This window comes from Megalobrama amblycephala, linkage group LG1 (genome assembly GCF_018812025.1).
Source record: "Megalobrama amblycephala isolate DHTTF-2021 linkage group LG1, ASM1881202v1, whole genome shotgun sequence".
Classification (NCBI taxonomy): domain Eukaryota; kingdom Metazoa; phylum Chordata; class Actinopteri; order Cypriniformes; family Xenocyprididae; genus Megalobrama; species Megalobrama amblycephala.
In genome coordinates this window covers 63,030,573-63,057,215 of record NC_063044.1, presented here as the reverse complement: position 1 = coordinate 63,057,215, position 26,643 = coordinate 63,030,573, and the positions used below count along the sequence as shown (strand labels likewise).

General features: G+C 37.8%; 1 protein-coding gene across 1 annotated transcript in view; it reads left to right on the top strand.

Annotated features, from left to right (window-relative positions):
- The first annotated feature begins 1,597 nt into the window (after nt 1-1,597).
- The window catches only part of mrc2 (mannose receptor, C type 2), a 37,063-nt gene continuing 12,017 nt past the window's right edge, over nt 1,598-26,643 (top strand). Inside the window, exons 1-12 of the mRNA XM_048208143.1 lie at nt 1,598-1,969; nt 9,881-10,315; nt 17,885-18,058; nt 18,224-18,388; nt 18,555-18,668; nt 19,547-19,690; nt 19,970-20,161; nt 20,423-20,577; nt 22,375-22,479; nt 25,155-25,270; nt 25,385-25,533; nt 25,636-25,853. Of these exons, the coding sequence (XP_048064100.1) occupies nt 1,849-1,969; nt 9,881-10,315; nt 17,885-18,058; nt 18,224-18,388; nt 18,555-18,668; nt 19,547-19,690; nt 19,970-20,161; nt 20,423-20,577; nt 22,375-22,479; nt 25,155-25,270; nt 25,385-25,533; nt 25,636-25,853 (2,088 nt within the window). The 5' untranslated portion in view covers nt 1,598-1,848. The remainder of the gene's footprint in view (nt 1,970-9,880; nt 10,316-17,884; nt 18,059-18,223; nt 18,389-18,554; nt 18,669-19,546; nt 19,691-19,969; nt 20,162-20,422; nt 20,578-22,374; nt 22,480-25,154; nt 25,271-25,384; nt 25,534-25,635; nt 25,854-26,643) is intronic.

Below are 26,643 nucleotides of genomic sequence, written 5' to 3'. Positions count from 1 at the left end.
TTTGGATGGGTGCTGGATGAATCATTGACCTATTCAGTCTGAAGCCGAGCCAAATGCATTTGGACCGTTCAACTCTTTTCAACAGCTGTTGAACTTCATAATTACAAGTATTATAATTATTTTGAACCTGAACAATCTCTGTAAAAATCATAATAATATGCATTATTATTCATGTATAATATTTTTTTATTTAAAAAAAAAAAAAAAAAAACAGCTTAAGCAGGCTTCCAGTCTCTGTGACTCACCATTTGGGGATTGTTTTGGACAAGCACTTAGGCAAGCAGCAGCTAGAACCTGTAGATGATTACTTTACCAAACCAAGGCCTGTCTGACTATTCCACCCCAACTGCTCCACCCATTTGTTTACTCTGGCATAGTGATCTCATGTGCGATTACATTACAGAACCTGTCCTGGACTGCCAAATGGTGCAAGGAGTGTCAAGAACATTCACAGCTTGAATTTAAGTATTCTCCTCCCACCTCGCCATAGTCTCACGAAGATTGTCCTAATTAATTGTGTTCATACTGGCAATAAGTAAGAAATAGATTAAGTTTAAAGTGCTTCCTTCAACATGCGGTTCTTGTTTGAATCACTTTTCTGCAAGTGACATCCATAGAAGTTTTACTTCACTTTTCTGTTACTGTAATCGGAATATTTGAAAAAAAAAAAAATTATATAAAATATGAAAAAATTAAAACTTTGGAACATAATGGGACAAATAATTGAATGAATGTGATCAGATGACTTTAAAGCATTATGGAGCATGATTTAATAATGTATTCGGACTGTAACTTGTTTGATAATATGTTTGAAAAACTATTATTTTATAACTGTTATCTAACATTAGCATACAATTATAACAAATTTGCATGAAAAGTTGCATCCCACCCCCCTTGTATCGCCTAAAATGGTGATTTTGACCATTGTCACCTTCAGGTCTTCAAGCTCTTGACTGAAACATAATCATACATAATCTGTTGAACTGATGATCAGTTTATTGTGCTTTTTTTAACTAGCTTGATTTAGTGACCAAAAATGTAATATTTTAAAATGTTATTATATAATATTTAATATGTAACAGTATCAATTCTGCCATTTCCATTTATTTTCTATATTGGTGTTTAAAACTTTTTTAAATTATCAGATTTTGGTAACACTGTTGTGAAATAACTAGAAAATAAAAGAATTAAAATTGTTAATTTATAATTTAGTTTGACCTCCTGAGGTTAAGCATTTCCTTCCACTGACCATTTGTTGACCATTTGAGTTTTAGGCCCCTTGGTTGTACCCAATTTTTTGGGAGCGACCTATATTTTAATATACATTTTTATTTAAATATATATAAATTCTATTGGTCTGCAGTGCATTGAATTTCTAATAACAGTCTAATTTCATGTGCAGGAAATATGTAGGACATTTACTTGCTTTTGATAGAGGAGACTTTCAAGTAGGCTATTTCTTTCCCCAAGTAAAGTTAGTGTTGCATGTGAGTAAATAAAAATATTGCACACAAAAAACGAACAGTGTCGAGATTCTGTTGCCTGAGAACAAAGTATTGCGAACTTCTGCTAATTTCTCAGTCCTGGACACTTATCCCGGGTGTCGGGTAGTCATTCAAACTTATTTCTCCGCCTCTTCCACTTCGTTTTCTTGGGACGTGTGAGTGTGTGCGTGTACAGTGAAAGTGAACGGTCTGCCCCGCTCATTCACTCCAAACTCATCACAGTCCACGCACACAGCGACACTGACACTCTCAAAGCCCGTCTGTCCTTCACAATTCCTGCTTCTGTTTCAACGGGAACGGGGAAAACCAGTCGTTTTTCTCTCCGCTTCACCTTTCCGCGGGCATGCATCAGCACGGTGGCGGGCACCGGGAGGGCTGCTGGAGTCGCGCGTGGATAAATGTTTGCAGATGCACTTTATATTTATTTCTAGTATTAAGCCTGGAGCGGAGCACCGTGCACTCAGGTAGGAAACATTCACGCTTATTATCACTTTTTTTATTATGTCTTTGCCCTTTTTTCTGACTTCTTTGTTTTCATGATTATTGAAGTGTTTTGTGTGAATTAGAAATAATACTAATAATGAGGCTTGGGTTTATTTGGGGTGCTGTTGTGTTGTGTTGGCTCCGGGTGCACTGGTGTGAAGGAATGCCACGAAAGTCCAAACTCTGAGTGGAACCAGATGTGAGAAGAGGAAAAGAGAACAGGGGGAGGGGAGTGCGAGCGCTGCTGGTGTGGATGTTGATTCATTCTAGTGATTCGAATCATTTGAATCGATTCACTAAGAGAATCGTTAACTGGTTCGTTTATTGATGCTTATTGACGTAGCTACGCCAGTAGGTGGCGACAAGCGAATTTCCGTTTGGTGTGTTATTTTTGAGTCACTGAATCGTGTTGTCAACTGATTCTTTATTAAGCATCAAGTCGTTAGATGCTTTATTAAAAATTGCATGGTTATACCAAAGACTATAGATATAGAAAGATGGTTCACTCCTATTAGTTATGAATGGGAGAAACTGCAATGCGCAATTTGGCAGAATACATCCCACTTTCTAAGTAAAAGAGCCAATTGCTAATTAATAAAGTCATTGCAGCTGCCGTTAGAAGCTCCGGTTCCCAGAGAAACTTGAGACTCGCGCTTAGGACTGCACATGCCCATTGGCTAGTCTAGCCTGAAAAATAAGCTTTTTTAACGCTATTTGAGCATAAGAAACAACATTTATGGGTCAGATTTTGTTGCTGATTTGAAATATGTTATTTAATTGTGCCAAGCAGTTTTTGAGATTTCAGGATTCCTCCATGCAAATAGATAGGACTTGGTCTTGGATACGCAAAATAGCTGTAAAAATGGCCGCCAAGTGAACAGACTTTCCTTGAAGGGGACTTTAGTTATACTAGGATATAAAGAAGAAACTCTAGAAATGACATTTAAACATAAACATTTCCCTAAAATTGACAACAAACCATAGCTTCATTTTGACAAAGCTTTGCATAATTTCTTTGTAGCCTATTTAACTGTAGATACAGGACGTGTCTGATCAAGCCTCATTCGTTCATTTCCTTCACAAACGAGTGTCTTGTTGAATGCTGTTTCTGTCTTGTTCATTGAGTCCACATAAGTCCAACATTTGACTCGTTCAGACAGTTATTAGTCTGATAAAGTTTATGCTTTAGAGCCTGAGCTCTAATGTTGTTTGCTCATAGGCCTGCCGTATTCAGGAAAAACTCGTTTTAAAACGGCGATTCTCTGAACGATTCAGTGCCTGAATGCAACGATTCGATTCGTTCACTCAAAAGATTTGTTCAGAAAACGTATTCGTTCATAGACAATGCTAAACACCATCAGGCACTGCTTTTATGTTTTATAGCGCAACTTTAGTGGGCGAACGGACATTTTGAATGATAAAGGACAGTCGTTATGCCTGTTTGCAGAAGTATGTTCGTGGTTTCTCACTGCTCTGTTAACCTGTGTTCTCAAGCGCTTGATTCTCACCCGTAAGCAGATGTGCCCTAAATATCCGGTTACACAATAACGAGCCTCAGCTGAGGGCTGTCTGCTTCTCGGGGGTCTTGTATACTTTTTAGTGCTTCTCTCAACTTCACAGTCTAGCAAAGACAGGATAGGTTTTTGCACCTCTGTGTCAGGGACTGTCACATCTCTAATAAAAAGAAGAAAAAAAAGTTTTGTAGAGCAGCAGTGGTGTTAAACAGGCTAAGACCCGACACCCAATTCCTGTAAGAGATGGAATTGTGAATCAGTAATTCTTAGCATGAGAAGCTGGAAGGTTTCTTATTCTCTCTTGCAGCTCTTAAAATGGTAATATTGGCTCATCTCTGGTCTTGAGCTTTTTGACTAAAATCACACAACAACATAATCTGTTGATTTTATTTTTTATTGTAGTGAATAATTATTTTTTAATTCAGTAGTTTTATTGATCAGTTTTAGCATTTCAGTCCTTAAAATTTTATATTTATTTAAAAAAAATGTTTTATGTATTTAAAATAAAATTTGATAATTCTGACCATTTGATGCTTCAGATTATTATTATTATCTATGGTCAAAGATCGTGTTTTAAAATGCAGTATTCATGCATTTTGGCCTTTTGACATACATAATATTTGACTATTATTTTTATAATAATTTGCAGCTGTTTTTTTCTCTTACAATTTTTTTAATTCTTGATGTTTTTTTAATTTTGGGTGCCAATGCATGTAAAAACCATGAGGAGACTTTTATACCGGACCTCATTTTGGGGTTTGATCTCAGGTCAGAGCTCTGACTAGGTTGAGGGCTCAGTAGGAGCTGAGAAACAAATACCAGCCGGAATTTCCTGTGTGTTGGTCAACCTCTGTGTTTACAGAATAAAAGGATAATCTATACAAAACCCTGACCTCTCTCTGCACCCTTCCGTTTTCTCCCTCACAACTTTTTTCCCTCCCTGTCTCCCTGCTGGCTTGTTACCTTCCTTCCCCCATCTCCATCTCTCTCTCTCATATTGTATCCCTTACTCATTCTCCTCCTCCATAAAGGGGAAGGGAGAAACAAAAATACATCTGTCATAATAATAAACGTTTAGCTTTGGTAGCTTAGAATCAGGGGTTCGGGAAAACCACATACCACCACATGAGCTCACGCTAAGACTTTAGTCCCCCCCATTGAGTGCCTGTTTCTTCTGCCTTTTCCATTTCGTGGTGTCCTTTGTATTTTGTCATGGGGATTACACTCTAAATTCACAAGGCATCGACTAGTTTCTAATATGTTGACGATAATAAAGAAGTATGTTAAAGTATAGATTCACTGTTTTTTTTTTTTTAAACAAGTTAGTAAAATCAACCATTTTTGTGATCAAGAATTGATCAATCAACTGTTCATGTTGAGTAAATAGTATGTAAAATAAGTCCATTGCATATGGACAATCAATTTTTAGTACATCTTTTCATTAGTACAGTGTATTGCATTACATATTAGCCTATTATCAGTCACCATGCACATTAGAAAGCCAATATTGGTCAAACACCAATCAGAACATTAGTTAATTTCTAAGATAACAACATTCTTCCTCAGGTAATCAATTAGTTGTTGCCTGAGGTGGAATATCAAATTTTTAGCAATGTTTTTCTGTGTTAGTTAGTCTTCAGCTTCCGAGGTATAACTGTTTCAGATGGAAATCTTGCATCAGATCCCTTTTGCCAGTGCCTAGACCAACTTTAAACGAAAATTCATCGGAAACATTCCACAGACTGTGATGAAGAGACATTTTCGCCCACACTGGTCATATCGATGTCCTCATCAGCATTATGTAATCAGTGATCGCAAAAACAATTTGTTTAGCTGTGCAGCATCATCCGTGCCACGATATGTTCTCATCTCTACCATCTGGAAGAAGGTGGTTTTATGGAGCTTTCATGCCAAAAACCACAGCCTGAAAAAAGAGTTCCTTCCTGTAAGCTGTCAGCCTACTCAATAACTGTTCGAAAACCTTGTAATGGACTGCCTCGCAGTACTCTAACTGTACGTCAGACAAATCATCGATATTAGCTATGCATTTATCTTTAATCACACAACAATGCTGATTTACAGATCATTTTTCATGTTTAATGGTTTTTTAACACTGCATGCTCTTTGCATGCATTATTACAGCTCATGTGACATCCTGTGCCAGCTGTCATGGTATTTTTTTTGTTTTATGTTGTGCAATATTTCTGGAAGTAAGCAGTCATTTAGCAGATGCTTTTATCCAAAGCAACAATCCCCTGAAGCAACCTTGTTTTAAAGCAGAACTAAGTAACTTTTTTTTTACCTTCATAAATAGTTTTCTAAGTCCTTACGATGGTTAATTGACTTGTAGTGGTGTGTTTGAGGCGAGCACTAACCCCCTCTGGCATGTCTACGCCAGAAAACAGCACTTGCAAGTTGAGCTGCGCCGACCCGAAACAATCTCGCCTCATGTTCACGTTCGCGCGAGAGTGACAAAATGCTTTACGGTAATTCAAAAACAATGTATATATTATGACTTTATAAGACAATTTCGAAAATTACCCACCTCCATCGAGTGTACTGTACTTGCAAATTACCCACCTCCTCTTTCTTGTACTGTATTTGCCAAACTACTCCGCTGGTGAGCGTTGTAGTCGTTGTAGTCCAGAGCTGCGCTTGGAGTATTTACGACAGTGTGATTCACTGAAGGAACCTGTAGGGGGAGCTTCGCAAATCTTACTGAGCTCCGCTTTAAGTAACCTGCCTTGCTCAAGGGCACATTGATGATGATAGCTTGATGATAGCTTTCCTTTTTATGAATTTGCAGTTTTAAGTGTCATTATTTTTATTGTTATTATTATTATTACTTCTCCTACTACCACTACTACTATTACTGCTGCTGCTATTTTATGTATTTTTATGCATTACATTTTATTAGGCCTACACTGAGAGAAAGATTAGTATTAGTATTATTAATGCTTTTTAAAATTAGATTTATATTTTTCATTTTTATTCATTTCTTTTTATTTGGCCCTCAATGAGAAAAATGAAATTAAACTCATTATTATTATTATTATTATTATTACTACTACTACTATTACTATTAATAGTACTAATGTTTTTATTTATTGATTGATTTAAAAAATAATGAGAAAAAATAACCCGAGTAATATTATTATTTTAAATGACCTTTGTTTTAATTTATTTATTTAAAAAAGGTTTATTATTATTATTATTAGTAGTAGTAGTAGTAGTAGTAGTACTATTAATGTTTACATTTATTTTATTTTATTATTATTTATTTTTATTGTGCATTAGAGTAAGATTGACATTATCATTTAATTATATATTTAGTTTCAAACTAAACCTGAGAATGTATTCCTGACTGATTATCAGAAATATTTGATCAGAGTTTGTTATCATAAACATTGCCATTTATTTTTGTTTCCTTTATTCGAGCTCCCATAATTCATCGTCTCAGTAAATCCCTGTTTCATTGTGAAGACATTAGGATGATGCTCAAGAAATGTCTGAGCCTGCTTCGCCCTTTATCCGTCAGAAGTGGAAAGAAACGCTTTGATGTTTGTGTGAACGCGCATGTCTTTACCTTCCTTCCTCCTGAAGTATGTCTCCCCAGGGTCTTACCTCCACCAATTATATGACTCGCTCAGATCACATGATGCCCTCAAATTCTTCTGCTGTTCTGCTGGAAGACAGAAAGACTTGTTTTAATCCCAGTTTGTCACGGATTGCATGTCATTAATAAGTGGAATCAGGACCTCATGGAAAGAATTGTCCTAGTTGGATTTGTTCACATTTTAAACTTTTGTTATTTTACATCTCACAAGTTAGACACTTGATAGGATTTTTCCATAGGTGATGTGTTGCCAGGGCCTGGCAAAAAAAGTGTCCAAATACTTTTTCGGGGCCACTGTAGATATTTATCTTTAAAAAAGCTTTGATTATCTCTATTTTACATTGTTATAGAGCTTCTTAACATTTTTTACAGCATGCTTACTTATGGAAATATATGTCTAAGCATTGCTTGACGATATTCGGAAAGTCTCCCAGGGTCTCGGTTAACATTTTTTTGTCTCTCTCTTGTTTGTTTTTGGAGTGATCCCATTTCCCATTCCCCTGCTTTAGAACTACTCTGTTTGGAAACACAGCTGTTTGTCTCAGGTCTCTCTTCAGGCTATCTTTCTTTTGCTCTGATTTTCTTTCTCTCTGACGTTGTGGTTGTAACCTTGCATTCCCCCCTGCAGGAATGAGAGGGTGCATGAGAGAGACAGATAAAGAGAGAGAAAAGCAGAATGGAAGTATAAAAAGAAACCAGACTGGCTTTCGGGAACGCTGCCGGGTTTGGCTCTTCAGCCGTCTATTTGACTCTCCTCCTAGCCATCTCTTTTCCTTTTCCTTCTCTCGCTAAACAACACATATATAGTCAAATTTCAGTATATTTGTCTATTCTTACTGCAATGTGAGTATCCGGTACAGCAGCTCTATCATATGCAGGCACATTTTTTACAAGGAGGCAAGGAAAGGAAGTTCCTCCTTGAAAAAATTAGATAAGAAAATAATCTACAGTATAAGGAAAACAATATTGTGAAATATGAGATTAAAATTGACACCCATAAATAATTACCTTGTCAACAGGATAATGTCACCTATTATGTTTGCAACTGGTATACAAATCATTGAAACAACTCATCCACGCGGATATCATCTTTTTCAGTCATGCCAGAATCAAAAGTACATGATGATTTGTGAGTAGTTATTTGTTGCTGTGTCATTACAGTGATTTTTTTAACAATGTAACATGTTTATTAACATGTTTGTGATACATACAGTCAAACCAAAAAAATATTCAGACATTTTTACTAGTGGGTGCAGGACACTATAGTTCATTTATGTAAGTGAGGATAGCATAATAAAGTAAACTGTGACATATTATACACAAAAATTCTTCATACAGTGGACTACCAGTAAAACTGATACAAATTTGGAACAAAAAATTATTCAGACACTTTGACCTGATCATGTTTTGCTTAAGTGTTATCTGACATAATTAGGATTAACACAGTTTAACTCTGAGATCTTTTCATATTTTATTACCATTTTTTAACTATAGTGAATAAACAGTAATAATGAATGAAATGTTCAAGATGTCTGAATAAATTAGGATTGATGGTACATTTAATATATTTTAGTATAAATTTAAGACATTTTAGTCCAGTGTAAGTGTATACTGTTCAAAAGTTTAGGGCCAGTAAGTATTTTTTTTAAAGTAATGTATAATTTTATTCAACAAGGATTCATTGAAATTAAATTAAAACAGCATGAAATCAATCAAATTGACACTGAAGCCTGGAGTAATGATGCTGAAAAATTCAGCTTTGACATCACAGGAATAAATTGCATTTTAAAATGTATTAAAAATGAAAGCAGTTATTTTAAATTGTTATAATGTTTCATAATATTACTGTTTTTACTGTATTTTTGAGTAAGTGGTGAGCACTAGTTTTTTTCCAAAAGATTAAAAAATCCTTTGACCCCAAAACATTTGTACAACAATGTATATACATCTTTATGAATATATATATATATATATATATATATATATATATATATATATATATATATATATATATATATATATATATATATATATATATATATATATATATATATAAACACAGAGAGGTTGTTTTGCCTCCTCATTTCAGAATACCACAAACCACTGATGGGTGCTGGAGAGTTCTCAGTTATGATGAAACTGCGATAAATGTGTGTGTTCACACAAAAGAGGAATATTGCCAATGCGTTTTCTCATGGCAGTTTCTATTGCACATTTTTGTTTTGTTTTGGTTAATTACTATCTATTTTCAGTCAGAAATATGATGTGTTCCAAAACCGAAGCAAGCACACACAGAATGTAACCTGAAGCTCCAGATTTCCCCCAAACAATTACTTTTCACCTGTAATTAAATCAGTGTTTTACAATCGAGGCCAGTCAAAGCACATACAAACTTTCTGTGGGATTGTTTGAGCAGGATTTGTGCTTTGCTTGTGTTGGCTGTGATCTACTTGATTTTGCTGAACATATGAGTGGGTGAAAGAGAATCAAACAGGGTTTGCTTATCCTACTGCTTTAATAATATACTATGAAAATAGCTGCGAGGCAAAAACAGCTTTGGTCACATGACATTGAGAGTTTGACGGAAATTGTTTCTGTCGGATCAGTCATTTGGCTTAATGGTGGGTAAAATCATTAAAAACCTCTGTAAATGTCTATGCTTGGCATTAATGATCTTTCCATATTTACAGTTCTAGGGTTATCAGATGTCTCTTCTACAATATTTCAAGCTAATAACTCTTGTCTCTCTCTTTCTGCAACAGCACATACAGATGAATTGGACACTTTTGCGTTTTTCCACGAGGGAGCGCTGGGCTGCTTGGGGGTACGAGATCACATGCTCTACCTCTCCTCTTCCTGCAAGGGTGACGCCCAGCTTTGGAAGTGGGTGACCAGGGGGCGGCTCTTCAACATTGGCTCCTCCCTCTGCTTGGGCATCACCGTGGGCAACGTGAGCACATTTGGCAACAAGTCACCGCTGGGCGTGTTTCGGTGCGACTACGAGCCTCCGCGAGTGCGCTGGACCTGGAGCTGCAGCAAGTTCTTGGAGACACTTGAAACTTATTTGCCCTCCCCTAAATTACTCCTCAACAGCGGCAATGTCTCAGTCGCTGACTCCCCGCCTGCAAGATCCCCCTCCCAAAAGTTCCTGTGGCGAGTCTATGATGATCAAGACCTTTGCGCCAAGTCATACCGAGGTAAGCACATTAAATGTTGTTGTTTCTTTTCTCTCTTTCTCACAGTTACACAATTTCCTCCTAACCCATAATTTGTCTGTCCACAGTGAAGCAAATCACAGCCAATCAGAACATATTTCATGTTTAAACTGTTAGTTCACCCAAAAAATGAAAATTCTGTCATTTATTACTCACCCTAATTTCGTTCCAAACCCGTAAGACTTTCGTTCATCTTCGGAACACAAATGAAGATATTTTTGATGAAATCCGAGAGCTTTCCAATCCCCCATAGAAAGCAATGTAATTACCACTTTCAAGGCCCAGAAAGATAGTAAAGACATCGTCAAAATAGTCCATGTGACTACAGTGGTTCAACCTTAATTTTATGAAGCAAAAACCTTTATGCTGCCTCTTAAATTTTTGCAGAAACTGTGTTCTTTTTTTTTTCTGGATTCTTTGATGCATAAAAAGGTCAAAAAAGCAGCATTAATTTGAAATAGAAATTATTTGAAACATTAAAGGTGCCCTAGAACCTTATTTCACAAGATGTAATATAACTCTAAGGTGTCCTCTGAATGTGTCTGTGAAGTTTCAGCTCAAAATACCCCATAGATTTTTTTTATACAATTTTTTAACTGCCTAATTTTGGGAGTAATTAAAAATGCGCCGATTCAATGCGTGTCCCCTTTAAATGCTCGCGCTCCCGCCCCCAAGCTCGCAACTCTATAATACATTGCATAAACAAAGTTCACACAGCTAATATAACCCTCAAAATGGATCTTTACAAAGTGTTTGTGATGCAGCATATCAGATCATGTACGTATGGTATTTATTTTGTGGATGTTTATTTGATTCTGAATGAGTTTGATAGTGCTCCGTGGCTAACGGGGCTAAAGCTAATGCTACACTGTTGGAGAGATTTATAAAGAATGAAGTTGTGTTTATGAATTATACAGACTGCAAGTGTTTAAAAATGAAAATAGCGACGGCTCTTGTCTCCGTGAATACAGTAAGAAATGATGGTAACTTTAACCACATTTAACAGTACATTAGCAACATGCTAATGAAACATTTAGATAGACAATTTACAAATATCACTAAAAATATAATGTAATCATGGATCATGTCAGTTATTATTGCTCCATCTGCCATTTTTTTGCTATTGTCCTTGCTTGTTACCTAGTCTGTTGATTCACCTGTGCACAGATCCAGACGTTAATACTGGCTTGTCTAATGCCTTGAACATGGGCTGGCATATACAAATATTGGGGGCGTACATATTAATGATCCCGACTGTTACGTAACAGTCGGTGTTATGTTGAGATTCGCGTGTTCTTCAGTGGTCTTTTAAACAAATCAAATTTACACAAGAAGGAGGAAACAATGGTGTTTGAGACTCACTGTATGTCATTTCCATGTACTGAACTCTTGTTATTTAACTATGCCGAGGTAAATTCAATTTTCAATTCTAGGGCACCTTTAAGAATGTCTTTACTGTCACTTTTCATCATTTTACATTTCGTCCTTGCTGAATAAAAGTATTAATTTCTTTCCAAAAAATAAAAAATAAAATAAATAAATAAATAAAAGTCTTACTTTCCCCAAAATTTTGAATAGTAGTGTACAGCTATGTGAAGCATGATTTTTGGACCAATGAGATTGCATTGTGGCAGGGCAACCAAACATGACAAATAAACCCAGCAATCAACAAAATGTCCAGCCTCTTGTCGCAGATGATTTGGACAAAAACTCAGATTTACATGGCTTTTATTGCTTGCCGCTGTCACACATGGTTAGGACATTGTGTTTTAGAAAATATTGAAATTAAAGTGTGTGAAAAAAGAAATGATAAAAGGATCAAGAGAGGATTATTTAAAAAAAGAAACAGTGTAAGGCAAGGTTAGTCCGGACAGATGAAAGGACGTTTAAACAAGGCCACATGTCTTTTGGACCTAAGTGATATTTAGACTAAAATATTTTTGCCAAGGGCAACTCCAAATTTGGATCAGCTAGTCACCAAAAAAGAAGCCAATTAAAAAGTCTAATCTGTGTTTGTATACAGTGCTGAGGCCCAGTCGTCTCTCAGTCTGAGTCTCATCAGACAATCTGTCTCATAGTGACTAATTTACATCTCAAATCACAGTCATTCATTACCCCACAGTAGTTTCTTACATGTATTTTTAGGTCATAACATTACTGATGGTCATTGTGGTTTTGTAGTAGGCTAAAGCATTATATTTTTAAAATTTCATGACATTTGGTTATGTTAGCGTTAACCAAATGTCATGAAATTGTATGTTAGTTCTTGAACATCTGCTTTCTTCTGCCCATGTTGATGGATCTTGTGCTTTGATGCTACTGAATCTAGAGCACCATGGCTAAACAAATGATGTTTCAGTTCATTTGTCAGATTCACTCCCAATTAAATGTGATGTGAGAGAGATACTACTGGGTGCCACAAAATAATACAAAAACAACAACAACAACACAATAAATAGAGTAGACATATCTTTCTATAGTATTGACCTTGCTGGTTGCACGTAAAAACAAACTTATAGCAAGACCAGAGTAATTTGATTCATGAACAAATGACTCTTATGAGCCAATTCTTTTTAATGAATCATTCTCCACCTCATGAGATATCGGTGTACTTCAATAATACTTTAATACTTAAATACTATACACATTCAGAACAGAATTTAGTTGCAATAAAATATTTAATTAAATGAATATTATAATTATACACATTCAAAACATTGTTGGAATACAATAATACTTTATTTTTAAAAAATATTATTTTTAAAATATTGCAAAAAGTTAAAGTCCTTCAGAAGAAGACACTTCACACACAGCACAGATTCCTCTCACCTGTGTGTTTCTTGGTCTCACTGCTGTGGCGGGTCGTTCCTGACAGAAATTTTCCACTGACATATGCCAACAAAGAGCTGTTTTTGTGTGTGTGTTTGCATATACAAGAATGAAACTGCGTAAGTTCTAAAAGTTCAACTGAGAGAGAAGTTTTTGGAAGTGAATATGTGTTTTTATCGAGAGTGTCCTACTTTTCCACATCTCTGAACTACAGCAGTGGTAGAACTGTATCACAACTACACACTCTCTCTCGAGTCTGACATGTGTTCTCTGTTTTTCCTATGAAGTTATCTTCCTTTTGTCTTAGCAACTCATCTCTCTCACTTCCTTCACATCTCCCCCTCCTCTCTTTTTCTCTTTTTGTTGACTGAGAGCTAATCTGTACAGTCAGACAGAATACCCAGGGGTTTCTATAGTAACAGCTGCATTCCAACAGAGGGGCAACTGAGAGGAAGAAAGTGTGAAAATGCAAAGAGGGAAGGAGGGGACGGGTTAAGAGTTCAAGAAGAGAGGCAGAAGTTTCACATAGACATGAACTGACTATTAAGTATCAAATATTTCACTGCATCTTTCTGTCTGTCTATTTGTATGTCTATCTATCTATCTATCTATCTATCTATCTGTCTGTCTGTCTGTCTGTCTGACTGTCTGACTGTCTGTCTGTCTGTCTATCTATCTATCTATCTATCTATCTGTCTGTCTGTCTGTCTGTCTGTCTGTCTGTCTATCTATCTATCTATCTATCTATCTATCTGTCTGTCTGTCTGTCTGTCTGTCTGACTGTCTGTCTGTCTATCTATCTATCTATCTATCTATCTATCTATCTATCTATCTATCTATCTATCTATCTATCTATCCATTTATCCATTTGTTTGTCTATTGTGGTAGATTTTCCCCTACGCACCTGACTTAAGTTTACCTGATCACCTGGGGCGTCTCCTAATCGACACCCAATAATATACCTGATCTTCCGGGGCGTCTCCTAATCGACACTCAATAATATACTCGATCTTCCGGGCCGTCTCCTAATCGACACCCAGTAATATACCCGATCTTCCGGGGCGTCTCCTAATCGACACCCAATAATATACCCGATCTTCGCCCCGGGGTATCTCCTAATCGACACCCAATAATATACCCGATCTTTCGGGGCGTCTCCTAATCGACACCCAATAATATACCCGATCTTCCGGGGCGTCTCCTAATCGACACCCAGTAATATACCTGATCTTCCGGGGCGTCTCCTAATTGACACCCAATAATATACCTCATCTTCTGGGGTGTCTCCTAATCGGCACCCAATAATATACCCGATCTTCCGGGGCGTCTCCTAATCGACACCCAATAATATACCCGATCTTCGCCCTGGGGCATCTCCTAATCGACACCCAATAATATACCCGATCTTCCGGGCCGTCTCCTAATCGACACCTAATAATATACCCGATCTTCCGGGCCGTCTCCTAATCGACACCCAGTAATATACCTGATCTTCCGGGGCGTCTCCTAATTGACACCCAATAATATACCTCATCTTCTGGGGCGTCTCCTAATCGGCACCCAATAATATACCTGATCTTCCGGGCCGTCTCCTAATCGACACCCAGTAATATACCTGATCTTCCGGGGCGTCTCCTAATCGACACCCAATAATATACCCGATCTTCTGGGGCGTCTCCTAATCGGCACCCAATAATATACCTGATCTTCCGGGACGTCTCCTAATTGACACCCAATAATATACCCGATCTTCCGGGGCGTCTCCTAATCGACACCCAATAATATACCCGATCTTCCGGGGCGTCTCCTAATCGACACCCAATAATATACCTGATCTTATGGGGCGTCTCCTAATCGACACCCAATAATATACCTGATCTTCCGGGGCGTCTCCTAATCGACACCCAATAATATACCCGATCTTCTGGGGCGTCTCCTAATCGGCACCCAATAATATACCCGATCTTCTGGGGCGTCTCCTAATCGGCACCCAATAATATACCCGATCTTATGGGGCGTCTCCTAATCGGCACCCAATAATATACCTGATCTTCCGGGGCGTCTCCTAATCGGCACCCAATAATATACCTGATCTTCCGGGGCGTCTCCTAATCGACACCCAATAATATACCCGATCTTCTGGGGCGTCTCCTAATCGGCATCCAATAATATACCCGATCTTCTGGGGCGTCTCCTAATCGGCACCCAATAATATACCTGATCTTCCGGGACGTCTCCTAATCGACACCCAATAATATACCCGATCTTCCGGGGCGTCTCCTAATCGACACCCAATAATATACCCGATCTTATGGGGCGTCTCCTAATCGACACCCAATAATATACCTGATCTTCCGGGCGTCTCCTAATCGACACCCAATAATATACCTGATCTTATGGGGCGTCTCCTAATCGACACCCAATAATATACCTGATCTTCCGGGGCGTCTCCTAATCGACACCCAATAATATACCCGATCTTCTGGGGCGTCTCCTAATCGGCACCCAATAATATACCCGATCTTCTGGGGCGTCTCCTAATCGGCACCCAATAATATACCTGATGTTCCGGGGCGTCTCCTAATCGACACCCAATAATATACCCGATCTTCTGGGGCGTCTCCTAATTGACACCCAATAATATACCCGATCTTCTGGGGCGTCTCCTAATCGGCACCCAATAATATACCCGATCTTCTGGGGCGTCTCCTAATCGGCACCCAATAATATACCTGATCTTCCGGGACGTCTCCTAATCGACACCCAATAATATACCCGATCTTCCGGGGCGTCTCCTAATCGACACCCAATAATATACCCGATCTTATGGGGCGTCTCCTAATCAGCACCCAATAATATACCTGATCTTCCGGGGCGTCTCCTAATCGGCACCCAATAATATACCTGATCTTCCGGGGCGTCTCCTAATCGACACCCAATAATATACCCGATCTTCTGGGGCGTCTCCTAATCGGCACCCAATAATATACCCAATCTTCTGGGGCGTCTCCTAATCGGCACCCAATAATATACCCGATCTTCCGGGGCGTCTCCGAATCGACACCCAATAATATACCTGATCTTCCGGGGCGTCTCCTAATCGACACCCAATAATATACCTGATCTTCTGGGGCGTCTCCTAATCGACACTCAATAATATACCTGATCTTCTGGGCCGTTTCCTAATCGACACCCAATAATATGCCCGATCTTCTGGGGCGTCTCCTAATCGTCACCCAATAATATACCTGATCTTCCGGGGCGTCTCCTAATCGACACCCAATAATATACCCGATCTTCCGGGGCGTCTCCGAATCGACACCCAATAATATACCTGATCTTCTGGGGCGTCTCCTAATCGACACTCAATAATATACCCGATCTTCTGGGCCGTTTCCTAATCGACACACAATAATATACCCGATCTTCCGGGGCGTCTCCTAATTGACACCCAATAATATACCTGACCTTCCGATTAGGAGACGGGGCATCTCCTAATCGACACCCAATAATATACCTGATCTTCCGGAGCGTTTCCTAATCAACACCCAATAATATACCTGATCTTCCGATTAGGAGACGGGGCATCTCCTAATCGACACCCAATAATATACCTGATCTTCCGATTAGGAGACGGGGCATCTCCTAATCGACACCCAATAATATACCTGATCTTCCGGAGCGTTTCCTAATCGACACCCAATAATATACCTGACCTTCCGATTAGGAGACGGGGCATCTCCTAATCGACACCCAATAATATACCTGATCTTCCGGAGCGTTTCCTAATCAACACCCAATAATATACCTGATCTTCCGATTAGGAGACGGGGCATCTCCTAATCGACACCCAATAATATACCTGATCTTCCGATTAGGAGACGGGGCATCTCCTAATCGACACCCAATAATATACCTGATCTTCTGATTAGGAGACGGGGCATCTCCTAATCGACACCCAATAATATACCTGATCTTCCGGGGCGTCTTGACCCTTTTAAACCTAGTGCTCCCTAACTTGCTGCACAGCAATAACCAGATTACGCCTTAGAATATGCTTTAATCACAGTTGGAGGACCTCGTATCAGTCAAAGAGAATCCCACCAGCAAGAAGAATACAACAGTTTTTATGGGATAGGAGCATGGTAAAGCATTTTACAATATGACTGGATCTTCATATGTCAAACCCTCATGTTACTAGGTAAAGCAAGATCTGAACTCAAGATCTGAGTTCGTTGGTTACTCAATATCATGGGGCTATTATATTGAGAAAGTTGTTCCTTAGTTTCATTTCCCCTTTTGTTATATTCAGATATGACTCAGACACACCCTGATTTAGGCCCATGCAAGGTTTGCATAGATCGATCTATCTATCTATCTATCTATCTATCTATCTATCTATCTATCTATCTATCTATCTATCTATCTATCTATCTATCTATCTATCTATCTATCTATCTATCTATCTATCTATCTATCTATCTATCTATCAGCAAGTTCTTCTGGGATAACTACTTTATGGTGGAATGGATAGTTGTATAACCTTGTAAAAAAAAAAAAAATAGTAGTAGTCTTTTATGTTTTTCATGATAAAACATTCCCTCTCCTCTTCTGCATTTACATTTATTCATTTGGCAGACGTTTTTATCCATATTCAAGCTTTATATTTATAATTATCTGTCTTCCCTGGTAATCAAGAGTGCTTTCTGGACTTTTTCATAGAAATCTACACCATCCAAGGAAACTCTCACGGCAGCCCATGTTACTTCCCCTTCCTGTATGATGGCCAGTGGTTCCACAGCTGCACCAGTGTGGGCAGGGAAGATGGCTTTCACTGGTGTGCCACTACTCATGATTACGGAAAGGACCAACGCTGGGGCTTCTGCCCAGTAAAGAGTGAGTGAATTCAGCTGAATCCTGTTCATGTCATTCACAGACCTGACCTGTTAAATTCAGGACATTCTTTCACTGTTTTAGTCTGGCAGCTGGAATGTGAGACTACTGTACATCATTGAGCACACATTCCTGCTCACTAAAATGCATCCCTCTCTCTTTCCGAAGGTTCCGACTGTGAGACGTTTTGGGACATAAACCCTTTGATGGATAACTGTTACCAGTTTAACTTTCAGGCCACACTGTCCTGGAGTGAAGCACGAACCAGCTGCCAACAGCAGGGAGCAGACCTGCTCAGCATCACTAAAGTAGAGGAACAAATCTATATCAACGGTGAGAGACCGATGGAAATAAACATGATTACATAATTGAAATTATTTGGTTTGGAAAGGGATTAAAAAGGATTCTGGTTAATGCAGAAAAACAAGACCAAAATTGCTACTCTCACTTTTGTTTAAAACTCTGTGGAATGTGTTTATAAAGTATGTGTGTACCATAGGTTTGCTAACTGGCTACAGCGCCACCCTGTGGATGGGTCTGAATGACTTGGATCTCAATGGTGGCTGGCAGTGGGCTGACTCCGCCCCTCTCAAATACCTAAACTGGGAAGCAGGTGAGGCCACACCCTCATATAACCACATCCACCCTGATACTGAATTAGTAGAACTTTAGCTATTGAAAATAGCAGCAACTTTTCATTTATTATGTGGCTCTCTATGTGATTCAGGACATTTGAAGCATTCTGCAGTCAAATATTTTCATATAATGACACCAACACTGTTTAAGTTTAGCTACATCTAGTTTCATAACTGTGGTAGTTTCATGTCTTTTGTAGCACTTTACAGTTTTCTTCTCACATACAGTAATTAAATGATTTCAACTAAAATCAGTGCTGAAATCAAATAATAAGAAATGTTTCTTGAGCATCAAATGATTTCTGAAGAATCATGTGACACTGAAAGATTGGAGTAATGATGCTGAAAAATTAAGGAATAAATTACATTTTAAAATATAATCATATAGAAAACAGTTTATTTTAAACTAAAAATATCTCACAATATCATTGTTTTTACTGTATTTTTAATTTATTGAATGCAGTCTTGGTGAGCATAAGAGACTACCTTTGAAAACATTTAAAACTAGTACTGACCCTAAACTTTTAAATGGTACTGAATTTATTACTTGTTTGTTTACTTGTTAGTTTAAGTAGCCATGTAATAAGTGGGGTAATGTGCAGTCAGCAGGTCATTATTTACCCCCTGATAATGACCAGTGATCAAACGGTATAATGACCAGCTGGCTACATATTTTTCTTACATATGAAACTTTTTTACTTTATTAAACTTTAAGATTTTTCTGCATTGTTCTGCTCACTTTAGAGTTCTTAGTAGTTTTTATTTTATTTGGCACAGAAGATATGAAAGAGCTCATTTGCATTTCTACTAGGAATGATGTGTTATTATCTCATGTGTGTTTGTGTGTGTGTTGTAGAAATGCCAAGCTATGACGAGGAGGAAAACTGTGGAGTGATCAGCACTGATGCTCAGGGTCGCTGGAACAACCGGGACTGTTCAGTGGCTCTGCCTTACATTTGCAAGAAACGCCCGAATGCTACACTTGACCCCTTCACCACAGGTATGTGTGCAGTGTGTGAATGCACATTTGTGGCTTGTGGTTCACATATAAATTTACACAGTGATGTTACCACTGCTTACACTTATACTTTAAATGATTAAATATGCTTTGATTTATTTCAGAGGTAAACCTTGTCTGGCCCAGCCATGCAATTTGAGTATCTTGACCCAAAATTGCATGTTTTTTTGCATGCCTTGGAGATTTTAGTTTGGATTCTGCTGATCTACCTGAAAGTCTGCTTTGACTTGAAGATTTCACCTGTGTCTGTGTGTGAAACAGACTCCTGGGCAGATGACGGGCGGTACCAGTGTGATGTAGGCTGGCAGAACTTCCAGGCGGGCTGCTATAGGCTGAACTCAGACAACCTGGACTGGAGCTCCGCCCACAAAATGTGTCAGAAGATGGAGGCTAACCTCGTTAGCATCCACACCCTCCCAGAGCTCGAATTTATCACTAAGCATATGAAGAAAGGTATAGACATGCTAATGCCCATTTGTAAATAAACTGAGAAGATTTTCTTTATCAGTATTTTAGTCTTTTCAGTAAAAACTTTATAAATTGCCTTTTTTGTTGAGCATAAACCTCACTAAATTTTGTATATTTTGGACATTAAAAATAAAATATATGATAATTATAATAATTAAAAAGCAAAAAAAAAAACAAGCTTAATATTTTATCTAATTTGGCACAATCTCCATGATGTTTCAGACTCTCTCTTCCTGTCTCTCTTAGACATAGAGGAGTTGTGGATTGGTCTACATGATACAGCTATGCAGATGAACTTTGAATGGACGGATCGCACTCCAGTCATCTTCACTTACTGGCATCCGTTTGAACCCAACAATTTCCGAAGTGTTAACGAGGATTGTGTCACCATCTGGGGTCCTGTGAGTATATATTATATATATGTGTGTATACATGGTATATAAAAAAGTTTGGGGTCAGTGGTCACTTTTATTCAGCAAGGACACATTAAGTTGATCAAAAGTGACAGTAAAGACTTTTATAATGTTACAAAATGTTTCTAATTCAAATAAATGCTGTTCTTTTGAATGTTCAATTCATCAAAGAATCACGAATCAAGGATCAGTTTCCACAAAAATATTAAGCAGTACATACGTTTTCAACATTGGTAATAATAAATGTTTCTTGAGCAGCAAATCATCATATTAGAATGATTTCTGAAGGATCATGTGACACTGAAGACTAGAGTAATGATGCTGAAGACGTCACAGGAACAAATTACATTTAAAAATGTATTAAAACAGAAACCATGCCATTTTAAATTATAATAATATTTAAAAATATCATTGTTTCTTTTGTATTTTTGATCAAATAAATGCAACAAGTATTTAAAAAAATCTGTTTTTATAGTATAATAGTATATATAATTTTATAGTATTGTAGTATATACTTTTTAATAAAAGTATTTAAAAAAAACAACAACTTTTGAATGGTAGTGTAGAATAAGTTTAATTGTCAAGAAAATAATTAAAAAAAAATTATATAAAAAATAAAATATAATTTTGGGGTGAAATATATAGATGTGTTCTTGGCAGGTTTTTTTGGGATTCACCCATAGTGAATATAATATTCACCCATAGATATACCCCTAGGTTAGACAAGGCTTAAAGGGATAGTTCACCCAAAAATGAAATGTTTATCTGCTTACCCCCAGAGCATTCAAGATGTAGGTGACTTTGTTTCTTCAGTAGAACACAAATGATGATTTTTAACTCCAACCGTTGCCGTCTGTCAGTCATATAATGGGACTGAATGGGAACTCGATCAATAAGAGTCAAAAAAACATGCACAGACAAATCCAAATTAAACCCTGCGACTCGTGACGACACATTGATGTCCTAAGACACGAAACGATCAGTTTGTGTGAGAAACCGAACAGTATTTATATCATTTTTTACCTCTGAAACACCACTATGTCCAACTGCATTCAGCACTCGCTTAGTGAGGTCTGATCACGCTCTGACAACGGCAGTGATGCCTAGCACTCATTGAAGTATATGCACGAGACATCACTGCCGTTGTCAGAGCGCGATCAGACCTCACTAAGTGAGTGACATCAATGTGTCGTCACGAGCCACAGGGTTTAATTTGGATTTGTCTGTGCATGTTTTTTCGACTCTTATTGATCGAGTTCCCATTCACTCCCATTATGTGACTGACAGACGGCAACGGTTGTAGTTAAAAATCATCATTTGTGTTCTACTGAAGAAACAAAGTCATCTACATCTTGAATGCGCTGGGGGTAAGCAGATAAACATTTCATTTTTGGGTGAACTATCCCTTTAAGCTAGTCCCAGACTAAAATGCATGTTTGAGCCGTTTTAACTGAAAGCAACTTGTACTGACAGATCTTAAAATATGCCAGCACCATTGTTTTGTCTCAAGATGCACACCAGTAATGTTTCTAGTGAACGTTTATAAAAGCTACTTAAATACCATAATTGAACTAAGGCTTAATCCTGGCTTAGGCTAAGCCCTGTCTGTGAAACCGGGCCATAGTGTTTCAAACCTTATCCTTTTAGAACTGCCTGACTGATGTTAATGGCTATGAATCTGTTTTTCTTTAAACTCACGATTAAGACAGCGATCCTAAAAGGCTAAATTTACAGCAGCTTCATAACGATAACCCCTCATTATACAGTATGTGTGTGTGTTTGTAGGAGGGCCGCTGGAACGATAGCCCATGTAATTACTCGCTGCCCTCGATCTGTAAGAAACCGGCTCAGAAAGCTGACGACCGGATAGAGGACCACGGCTGCAAACGGGTAAATCACGCTGTTGCCTTTCTCCTTCTGTCTCCCATTCGTCTTTGTCATTCATCCTTTTTTTATTTGTTTTAATCCTCTAATTATCCTTTCTTGTTTTGTTCTCTGCAGCTCCTGCAGTCTTCTGTTTGTTACTTCTGTTTAGCTGAATTTCCCCCCCTTACATACTTTCTGTCGCCCTCTTTTTCTCTACATAAAGCCTCTATTCACAGTCGCTGCTGTGTCATGCTGTTAAAACTCCAGATGTGGTCAGTAGACCCAGACCTGCCACAAGCATACAATAAACAGAGAAGTCTGACTCACACACTCTAGTCTTCATAACTGTTTTCAAAAAGTTTGAGGTCATGGACCAAGTTACACTCAAGTTACAGACACAAAATATGCATACGTCGGCTAAATTTCATTCTCATTGCCCACATGTCTCTCACCCCTCCATCCAATTCATTCAGGTCTCTCTACGTGAAACCATCTTTGTTTTAAATGAGTGTGTGCATTATCGCTGTTACCTTGCTGTGACCCTGGTTAAATAAGAGTTGTGACCCTGGACGCCATCAGCTAGGTCAGAGTTCAGAGGTTACTTGTGGACACCATAAAGCTTTAAAACAGTTCTTGCACATGTGAAACCAGGGCGTTGCTCTTTGGTTGTAAAAGTGTCTGATTGGTTTTTAGCCTGATGCTGTGCAGTTCTGGTTGGTTGCACTGTGATGTTCTGCTCCAGAGATATGACTCAGTCACCTCCATGTAGGTCTATGGGATTTTTTTAACTGTTTATCATCCACCGGACAAAAACAAGTCCTAATACTTGCAGAAGTAATACAGCACATATTTCCTCAGTAAGCCACACAATTTGAAATATCATTCATATCTGTATAGCACAAATGGATGGTTATGTGTTCAAACTGAATATTTTGGGTTAGGGGGTTGTTTTAATCACAAATTAGAGCAGTAGTAAAAGTGATGTGTGCCTTGTCAATTTCATATAATTGCTACTCCACAATTTACTTTTACTCCAGCCCCATTCAAACAATTTTTGACTTATACTGATAGAATATTCAGTCATTAAAATGTAACCATCAGCAATTCCATTAACATAATATTTGCATACTGAATTGTGATTGGTTTATTATGATTGATTGATTGATTTATTCTACCATTCAAAGTTTGGCATTATTATGATTTTTAATACTTTTAAGTTCATTATTTTATTCAGCAAGTATGCATTAAATTAATCAATATTGACAGAAAAGACATTTACAGTATAATGTTACGAAAGATTAATCTCAAATAAATGCTGTTCTTTCAAACTTTCTATTCAACAAAGAATTCTGAAAAAAAAAAAATCAAAATTTTTAAGTGTTTTCAACATTGATAATAATAAGAAATGTTTCTTGAGCAACAAATCATCATATTAGAATGATTTCTGAAGGGTCATGTGACACTGAAGTCTAATGGCTGCTGAAAATTCAGCGTTGCATCACAGGAATACATTCTTGTTTTTAAATATATTTGTCACGGGTTGCACTTTCTGCAGATGAAAATCTAGTTTTAAGAATTTAATTTGTTTCGTTTTTGGAACGGGCTGCTAAATATGGAGTCATTGTGATTTTGTGGTTGTCAGACAGTGAGGGAACACATCTGTCTCTCTGTGATGTCTTAAACAGTGTAGCAGACAGCTGGCAGACAGGTCAAGTTACTGCCTCTTGCCAAGCGCTGACGTGTCACTTTGATACATTCCTTAAAATGTGTGTGTCAGTGTGTGTGTATGTGTGTTCTTGTAGAAATAGTTCATGAGGACACAAATGTGTATAATGACATGGGTATTACAATGTAAACATGTTTTACAAGTCCTCATAAATCAAATGGCTTACAAAACAAAATTCTAAAAATGCCAAAAGTTTTATGTGATGATGAGTAGATTTAGGGGTAGTGTAGGATACAGTTTGTACAGTATAAAAGCCATTACGGCTATGGAGAGTCCCAGTAAACCACATATTCTGTACAAGTGTGTGTGTTTGTGTATACAGGTTTGGCTATACTTGTGAGGGTATACTTGTTGGCTACACTTATGTTTGGCTTATTTACACTTATTTAGTGAAATATTATGACAACGGACTAGTGAAGATATTTTACTTGTCCTCACTAGTTAAAAAGGCTTATAAATCGTCCAAAACACGTTTTTATTTGAATCTAGTGTTTTGCACACGTTTCTGTGATGGGAAGGTTTATTGGTTGGGTTAGGCGATAGAAAATCTCATGAACCTGTTATGGAAACAATGTAAGTCTATGCAATATCCTCACGAATATAGTGCAGTTTTTTTTTTCATTAATTTTGCCATAGGTCAAAAATTCACCTACTGACAGAACCAGCTTAGACCAAGATTCCTTGCTAGTCCAGACTGGTTTATGCTGGTTTGTGCTGGTGGACATGCACTTAATTAGAAAAATTAAATGCAAACAATTGAAATACTTTTCAAACAAATTGCCATATTATGCCCCCCACAAATGGTTTTCTTTCAGTTGTATCAATACATTAAACATTTAAAAATCTCTGGGTTCAAAAAATATGCTGAACTGTTCAGGAGCATCTACCAGTGCATTATTTTTCAAGCAAGAATAATAAAATGCATTATAACACAGCAAACTTCTTTCTCTTTCCTTCTGTTGAATCTCCTCAGGGTTGGAGATGGCACAGTCCTTCATGTTTCAAGGTTGGAGAAGAATCTCTAACCTTTAATGATGCAAAAGGAATGTGCGCTAGCAACAATGCTACGCTCGCCATTATTAATAACAGGTACTGGACTCAAGCCTAGCAACATGGACTGGATTTGTATTCAGCTTGTGTGCTTTTTCCTGAAGTCACTGAATTATGAAGTAACTTATGAGGTGCACATGTGTGTGTTTCCAGGTTTGAGCAGGCCTTTGTGAGCAGCCTGGTGTTTGGACGGTCTGACGACCAGTTCTGGCTCGGCCTGTATAATGAGAACAGCACCGGCCCTTTCCGCTGGGTAACAGGGGACGAGCTCACATACACCAACTGGAACAGAGACGAGCCAGGTACAGAAACACACACACATGTGTGCACCTGAGTAGCTTGTGTCTTTTATCATTTGGTACTAAACCATAAAAATGCTAATCATGAACCTGCTTGATGCGCAGCACGGATGAAGGGAGGCTGTGTGGTGATGGTGGCAGGTCAGGCCATGGGTCTGTGGGAGGTGAAGGACTGTGCCAGTGTCCGCTCCAAATACATTTGCAAACAGAATCAGGACTCTTCTTTCATCCCCAGCCCTCCTGTTCCTCAGCCTACACCCTCTCTGACAGGATCATGCCCATCAGGATGGAAAAGCACCAATAAGTTCCACCACTGCTACAAGGTGTGTCTGTCACAGCTGTGCGCCTCTTTGGAACTGAAAATGCCTTGGAAATTCCAATTTGAACTGAATTTGTATTTGGATGCAGAATTGTGATTAAATATTGTTGCTAAATATAAACCGCATTACCACACAGATCTATATATGTGACCCTGCCTGTCAAAACCAGTCATAAGTCACACGGGTATATTTGTAGCAATAGCCAACAACACATTATATGGGTCAAAATTATAGATTTTTCTTTTATGCCAAAAATCATTAGGATATTAAGTAAAGATCGTGTTTCATGAAGATATTTTGTAAATTTCCTACCGTAAATATATCAAAAATGTATTTTTGTGAGTGGATATGCATTGCTAAGGACTTTAAAGGTGATTTTCTCATTATTTTGTTTTTTTTTTCGCACCCTCAGATTCCAGATGTTCAAATAGTTGTATCTCTGCCAAATACTGTCCTATCCTAACAAACCATACATCAATGGAAAGATTATTTGTTCAGCTTTCAGCTGATATATACATCTCAATTTAAAAAAAAATTACCCTTATGACTTGTTTTGTGGTCCACGGTCACATATTTTATATCCCACTTTATCCACATACAAGTTCACTCACATAAAGCGATATATACTAAATAGCAAATCAAAATGATTTTTTTAAATTGCAAAATTTTATTTTTTTATCACCCGGCTCTTTATAAAAAGTTGGATATGTAAGTATGTCCAACTTTATTCGCATAATTGTACCATATGTTTGCATAGAGCATAGAGTGATTTCATCTGCTTGATTGCTTGTAA